The following is an 8,072-nucleotide window of genomic DNA, read 5'->3' as shown; positions in this document are numbered from 1 at the left end:
CTCTTAGCTGGTAAAATATACCTACAATTTATATTGGCTTCAACTTCTGAAACTTTCAACTTATACTTCTCTGTTCTAGTTATCCTTTTTTCAAGTTTTATGTTTTAATTATTAAATTATATACATAATGATTACTGAAAATTACTGAAAACCATAGCAGTTCCCATGAGGCTCAGCAGTTGGGAACCCAATATAGTTTCTGTGAGGATGTGTGTTTGATCCCTGGCCTTGCTCAGTGGGCTAAGGATCTGGCGTTGCATGGTTGTAAGGCAGGCCAGCTCCTGCAGCTCTGATTTGATCCCCAGCCTGAGAAACTTCCACATGCTCCAGGTGCAGCCCTACAAAAAAAAAAAAAAAAAACCAACCCAAAAGAAAAAAGAAATAAAAGAAAATTCCTTAAAACCACACAAATATACAAAGAATGCAATACATTTTCTGTATCAGCTCTTGATATTTACATGTAAAAACATGCATATAGAAGATAAATATTCAGTAAAATGATCCCAGAGTCAACATAAACAAAACATGTAGACATTTACAAAGTACTTACGATTGATATTGAACATACACATTGCCCCTCAGATGAGGTTCCAAGTTGCAGCTGACCTAAGTAACAATAAAGAATGCTATCACCAAAAAAAATTTTTTTTTTTTTTTTTTGTCTTTTGTCTTTTTGTCTGTTGTTGTTGTTGTTGCTATTTCTTGGGCCGCTCCCGCGGCATATGGAGGTTCCCAGGCTAGGGGTTGAATCGGAGCTGTAGCCACCGGCCTACGCCAGAGCCACAGCAACGCAGGATCCGAGCCGCGTTCTAGCTGGATTCATTAACCACTGCGCCACGACGGGAACTCCCCAAAAAAATTTTTAAGAAAAGAAATTCTGGGAGTTCCCGTCGTGGCGCAGTGGTTAATGAATCCAGCTAGAAACCATGAGGTTGCGGGTTCAATCCCTGGCCTTGCTCAGTGGGTAAAGGATCCGGAGTTGCTGTGAGCTGTGGTGTAGGTCATAGATGAGGCTGGGATCTGGCGTTGCTGTGGCTGTGGTTAGGCCAGCAGCTACGGCTCTGATTAGACCCCTAGGCTGGGAACCTGCATGTGCCACAGGAGCAGCCCTAGAAAAGGCAAAAAGACAAAAAAAAAAGAGTATGTTTACTAGATCACCCCCTAAAAAAGGGAGGGGGCAACAGAAGAATTATGTATGATTTATAATTACTACCCTCATAGGAAAAATAAAAGGCTTCAGACCCTCTACAATGGAATTTAGAAATGATTTAGCTCTGATCTAGTGTTGCTGTGACTGTGGTGTAGGCTGGCAGCTGTAGCTCCGACTGGGAACCTCCATATGCTGTGGGTGCAGCCCTAAAAAGCAAAAAAAAAAAAAAAAAAAAAAAATTAGAAATGATTTAGCTCAGTAATCCCAAGGACTTTTTAAAATTTCCACAATAAATATTCAAAAAGTTTTTGTACTAAAAATTTCCTAACTGCTTTCTATTTATAATTACCAGCCAATTGGCAACTTGCATTATAGGAATATCTCAGAGATATTTTTGTTTTGACTCTAGACCACTGCAGGAAATTGAACACTGCAATAAAATCAGTTACACAATTTTTTTGTTATTGAACACTGCAATAAAATCAGTTACACAAATTCTGCAAAAAGCAAAAAAGTGAGGATCAGGATGGCAGAGAAGTAAGACATCGCATTCACCTTCTCCCATAAGCATATCAAAAACCGCCACAGTTATCTCTGACTCCAGAGGTGGGAGTGGCCCACCACCACAAGGGGTCCATGAACAAGCACCACTTGCAGTTCCAGTCACCTCAGAGGAGGGCACTGCAATCAAACACTACCTACTGTTGCTCTCACTCCCTTGCAAATTCACACACCCTGTTGCTGCCACTGTCAAATGCTCCAGGCACCTTGTAAACCTGCCTAAGCTCATTACGACTTTCCAGGGCCCTGCAACTAAGAGTAGCCTATGTCACCTTCCTGCAGGTTCTTGCTGCCATTAAGAGCCTAGCAACCAGGCACTGATGGCTAGCCCTACCCATTACCTCCTTCTCTCTGAAAACACACGTGGCACCCTGGGGATTAGAGCCTGCTCAAACCAAAGAAAGAGACAGCAAATATTCAAACTCCTCCACAAAAATAAATAATAATGTCCCATAAAATATAAAGGGGTGCTCTTGCATAGAAATAGCCCTCCAAGACTACAGTTTGGCTTCCCTCAACAGAGAGAAAAAGAAAACCATAAGCAAGATGAAGAACCTCAGGAACAATTCCCAGTTAAAAGAAAAGGAGAAGTCACTGGAAGCAGCAAACAATGAAACAGAACTCTGCAGTCTGACAGACCCTCGGTTCAAAAGGGAGGTAGAGAAAATACTGAAAGAATTAAAGCAGAATATCAGGGAATTTAGAGCAGATATGAACAGTAATGCAGGTTCCTTTAGAAAGGAACTATAAAATATAAGAAGAAATATAGAGAAATTAGAAAATTCATTTGAAGAGACACAAACTGAGCTAAAAGCACTAAAGAGCAGAATGAATAATGCAAAGGAATTAATTAGGCTATAAGATTAACATTCAGAAATCAGTTGCACTTCTGTATACAAACAATGAAATACTAGAAAAGGAATGCAAAAATACAACACCTTGTAAAATTGCACCCCAAAAAATAAAATACCTGGGAAAAAACCTGACCAAGGTGGTAAAAGACTTATATGCTGAGAATTATAAAACATTAATCAAGGAAATTAAAGAGAATTCAAAGAAATGGAAAGATATTCCATGCTCCTGGGTTGGAAAAATTAATATCCTAAAAATGGCCATTCTGCCCAAAGCAATCTACAGGTTCCATGCAATTCTTATCAAATTACCCATGACATTTTCCACAGAACTAGAACAAATAATCCAAAAATTGATATGGAACCACGAAAGATCCAGAATTGCCAAAGCAATCCTGAGGAACAAAAACCAAGCAAGAGACATCTGTCTCCCAGACTTCAGGCAATGTTACAAAGCCACAGTCATCAAGACAGAGTGGTCCTGGTACCAAAACAGACATACAGACCAATGGAACAGAATAGAGAACCCAGAAATAAACCCAGTGAATTAATCTTTGAGGAAGAAAGAAATAAAATGGGATAGAGACAGTCTTTTCAGCAAGTGGTGCTGGGAAACCTGCAGAGCTGCATGCACATCAGTGAAACTAGAACACACCCTCACACCATGCACCAAAATAAACTCAAAATGGCTGAAAGACTTAAACGTAAGACAAGACACCATCAAACTGCTAGAAGAGAACACAGGCAAAACAGTCTCTGACATCAACCTTATCAATGTCTTCTCAGATCAGTCTCCCAAGATAACAGAAATAAAAGCAAAAATAAATCAATGGGACCTAATCAAACTGACAAGCTTTCTGCACAGCAAAGGAAACCAAAAAGAAAAAAGAAAAAAGAAAAAAAAAAGACAACTTACAGAACAGGAGAAAATAGTTTCAAATGATGCAACTGACAAGGGCTTAATCTCTAAAACATACAAACAGCTCACAACTCAACAGCAACAAAGACAACAACCCAATGGGAAAATGGGCAAAAGATCTGAATAGACATTTCTCCGAGGAAGAGGTACAGATGGCCAACAGACACAAGAAAAAATGCTCAACATCACTGATTATCAGCGAAATGCACATTAAAACTACCATGAGATACCACCTCACACCAGTCAGAATGGCCATCATTCATAAGTCCACAAATAACAAATGCTGGAGAGGGTGTGAAGAAAAGGAAACTCTGGAGTTCCCGTCGTGGCGCAGTGGTTAACGAATCCGACTAGAAACCATGAGGTTGCAGGTTCGGTCCCTGCCCTTGCCCAGTGGGTTAATGATCCGGCGTTGCCGTGAGCTGTGGTTAGGTTGCAGACGCGGCTCAGATCCCGCGTTGCTGTGGCTCTGGCGTAGGCCAGTGGCTGCAGCTCCAATTTGACCCCTAGCCTGGGAACCTCCATATGCCGCGGGAGCGGCCCAAAGAAATAGCAAAAAAGACAAAGTAAGATAAAATAAAATTATATTAAAAAAAAAAAAAAAAAGAAAAGGAAACTCTCCTGAACTGTTGGTGGGAATGTAAGCTGGTACAATCACTATGGCCAACAGCATGGAGGTACCTTAGAAAGCTATACATAGAACTACCATATGGGAGCTCCCATCGTGGCGCAGTGGTTAATGAATCCGACTAGGAACCATTAGGTTGTGGGTTCGGTCCCTGGCCTTGCTCAGTGGGTTAATGATCTGGTGTTGCCATGAGTGGTGTAGGTTGCAGACGCAGCTCGGATCTGGTGTTGCTGTGGCTCTGGCATAGGCCAGCGGCTACAGCCCCAATTCGACCCCTAGCCTGGGACCCCTAGCCATATGCCATGGGAGCAGCCCAAGAAATAGCAAAAATACAAAAAAAAAAAAAAAAAAGAACTACCATATGACCTAGCAATCCCACTCTTGGGTATTTATCCAGACAAAGCTTTCCTTGAAAAAGATACATGCACCCATATGTTCACTGTGGCACTGTTCACAATAGACAAGACATGGAAAAAACCCAAATGTCCATTGACAGATGAATGGATTAAGAAACTGTGGTATATATACACAATGGAATACTACTAAGCCATAAAAAAGAACAAAATAATGCCATTCCAGCAACATGGATGGAACCAGAGACCCTCATACTGAGTGAAGTAAGTCAGAAAGAGCAAGACAAATACCATATGATATCACATATCTGGAATCTAATATATGGCACAAAGGAACCCTTCTGCACAAAAGAAAATCATGGACATGGAGAATAGACTTGTGGTTGCCAAGGAGGAGGGAATTTGGGGTTAAAAGATGCAACCTATTGCCTTTGGAATGGAATAAGCAATGAGATCCTGCTGTATAGCACTGGGAACTATGTCTAGTCACTTATGATGGAGCATGATTGTGTGAGAAAAAAGAACATGTATGTGTAACTGGATCACCATGCTGTACAGCAGAAAATTGACAGAACACTATAAACCAGCTATAATGGGAAAAAAAATCATTATTTAAAAGAAAAAAAGAAAGCCCATAGACAAGACCAATTATGTTATTCCTACACAGGTTCTGTGCTATTACATACATTTTATACTAAACATTAATAACTGGTAGAAAAAAAAATTTGCTCATTACAATGTAATTGACAAGAAACTTGGTTATTTCTCTGATATACTACAGTTTAAGATAATAACAGAATTATGACTAATATTTCACCACAAATACCACAATTTTAGGAATTCCACATAAATGTTGAAACATTTATATTTGACATTTATATATATAATATAACCTAAGAAGATTTTATCACCATTTACTTGAAAATGTTCCCCATGTAATTTAACATACCAAATAAACCTAATTAGTTGAACATCTCCCTTTGGGATGTTTCAGGGGCTCTCTGAAACATCCCAAAGTTGGCTGGAAGTCAAAAGAACCTTAATTAGAATTTGATATTTGGGAAATTTATCAAATACGAATTGCAAAGTTTTAAAACACCAGGTCACATAGGATCATAAGTCACTGTGAGACAGCAGATATCTATTTAACTAAAATGACAATAATATTTTTTGGGTTCTAGTAGATAACTTAAAGACAAAGAAATCACAGTCTGTTACTATAAGCAGCTCAATATTTTAAGAAAACTTTGCTGTCTTAATAGAGAAAAAAACAAACTCCAGCCCTGTACCATCCCACCCTCAATAACAAAATCCAGTTATCTAAGTAAATTCAACCCAATCCCAGCCTGACCACGCACGAAACTCTTTTCTCAGGGCTCCCTTTCTATAAACATTTTACAACTCTTTGTTTCAATATTAGGTTATTTCTTCCCCATTTAGAAATAACCAGCTTTAGGACAAAACTGGTTTCCTTCACCTTAACAAAATGCATTTCTCTTCCTCATATTATATTGTCTTTTGCTAAGGACATATATCCTACTTTCCTTGCATACTGAAATGTTTCCCTTATTATTTTGTAGCCTTAATTATATATTTCTATTAGAATTGTCAACTCTTAAAACTGTAATCTCTAGCAAAAACCAAGAACCAAGTAATTGTGAACTGTTTGTCATACCAGCATTTCCCAGTTGTCAAATTTAGGAACATTCCATTAACCTTTGTAAATCTACATCTTCTCATAGCATAATTTCTTTCCTCAATGTGGTATAAGCCATATGTCTAATAAACACAAACATCTTTAGTTCCCCTCCATAAGGAAAGGTAAACTTAGATCTTTTTAGCAGTCAACATTCCAGAATTTTATCTTATTTGAAATGACCATCATCTTGAGTCTTTGTCATTTATAGACAATTCAATCACAGTTTTGTTCTGATGCTTTTATAATATAAAGATCTTCAAGAAAAAAAAGAAAAAAATTTGCTCAATGAAGAGTTGCTATATACCTTCAGTTGTAAAACAAATAAACAAAACCCCCTCAGTTATCTCTTTATTGCAATAAAAGAAAACAAATCTGACTGTATCCTCAAGGATGCAGGTTTGATCCCTGGCCTTGCTCAGTGCGTTAAGGATCCAGAGTTGCCATGAGCTGTGGTGTAGGTTGTGGACAAGGTTCAGATCTGGTGTTACTGTGATGCAGGCCAGCAGCTGCAGCTCAGATTTGACCTGTAGCCTAGGAACTTCCATACACCATGGGGTGTGGCCATGTGCACCCACCATGCACACACAAATGCCTATTTAGAGCTCATGGAAGAGAGGCCGGGAAACTTGGTACAAAGTTTTGATAAATTTGATTCCTAAACAAAAACCTCTTTGATCCTGGGGGGGGGGGGTTGTTTTTTATTTTTTGCTTTTTAGGGCTACATCCTCAGCACATGGAGGTTTTAGTCTAATCAGAGCTGTAGCCTCTGGCCTACACCAGAGCCATAGCAACTCAGGATCTGAGCCTCTGCTTCAACTTACAATGGCATGGCATATGCCATATCCTTAACCCACTGAATGAGGTCAGGGGGTCTTGTTTTCCAGCCTTCTGAGGATAGAGAAAAGTCATACTCCTGCCTACTGCTGACTATAGTACCCAGAACTAACCATCTGGAAAACTGGACCAGAAAACCCAAACAACCACGAAGCCTATTGTCTTCCTAGGGAACCAAGCCAGTACCACCTCCTGCCCCTATAACCTTAAGCAGTGGCTTGGTACAAAAACAGACCCTGACAGCAAGTTCTACTGTTCAAGGATTCTTTTTTCTTTTTTTCTTTTCCTTTTTTTTTTTGGTCTTTTTAGGGCTGCACCTATCGCATATGGAAGTTCCCAGACTGGGTGTCAAATCAGAGCTGCAGCTGCTGCCTACACCACATCCACAGTAATGCCAGATCCAAATCACATTTGTAACCTACACTACAGCTCACAGCAACGCCAAATGCTTTAACCCACTGAGTGATGCCAGGAATGAAACCTGCATCCTCATGAATACCAGTATGACTCTTAACCTGCTGGGTCATGACAGGAACTCCTGCTCAAGGACTGTATCAACTGATACTTCCAGGATGCCAAGCTGAGCTTGGAAAAGAAACTGCTGGTGAAGAGACTGCTTCCTCAAATCTGTAGATATTCATATTAAGAGATAAAGGATCATGAAAAATCAAGTTAACATGACACCATCAATGGAAACTAATAAAGCTCCAATCATAGAACAGAAAGAAAGGGAGATCTATGAACTGGCAAACAACTCAAAACAATCCATTTAAAGAAGTTTAATGAACAAGAATACAAGCAGACAACTGAAAAAAATTAGGAAAACAATGCCATTTGAAAAAGATAAGTTCAGGAGTTCCCGTCGTGGCGCAGTGGTTAAAGAATCCGACTAGGAACCATGAGGTTGCGGGTTCGGTCCCTGCCCTTGCTCAGTGGGTTAAGGATCCGGCGTTGCCGTGAGCTGTGGTTAGGTTGCAGACGCGGCTCGGATCCCACGTTGCTGTGGCTCTGGCGTAGGCCGGTGGCTACAGCTCCGATTCAACCCCTAGCCTGGGAACCTCCATATGCCGCGGGAGC

At 40.0% G+C, this 8,072-nt stretch overlaps 1 protein-coding gene across 1 annotated transcript in view; it reads right to left on the bottom strand.

Annotated features, from left to right (window-relative positions):
• LOC396706 (U2 small nuclear ribonucleoprotein auxiliary factor 35 kDa subunit-related protein 2) overlaps positions 363–8,072 on the bottom strand; it is a 53,283-nt gene continuing 45,573 nt past the window's right edge. Inside the window, exon 9 of the mRNA XM_021080963.1 lies at positions 363–606. Within this exon, the coding sequence (XP_020936622.1) occupies positions 547–606 (60 nt within the window). The 3' untranslated portion in view covers positions 363–546. The remainder of the gene's footprint in view (positions 607–8,072) is intronic.

Source organism: Sus scrofa, chromosome Y (assembly GCF_000003025.6).
Source record: "Sus scrofa isolate TJ Tabasco breed Duroc chromosome Y, Sscrofa11.1, whole genome shotgun sequence".
Classification (NCBI taxonomy): Eukaryota; Metazoa; Chordata; class Mammalia; order Artiodactyla; family Suidae; genus Sus; species Sus scrofa.
Note: the sequence above shows the minus strand (reverse complement) of the source record. Positions and strands in the feature narration are given on the sequence as shown.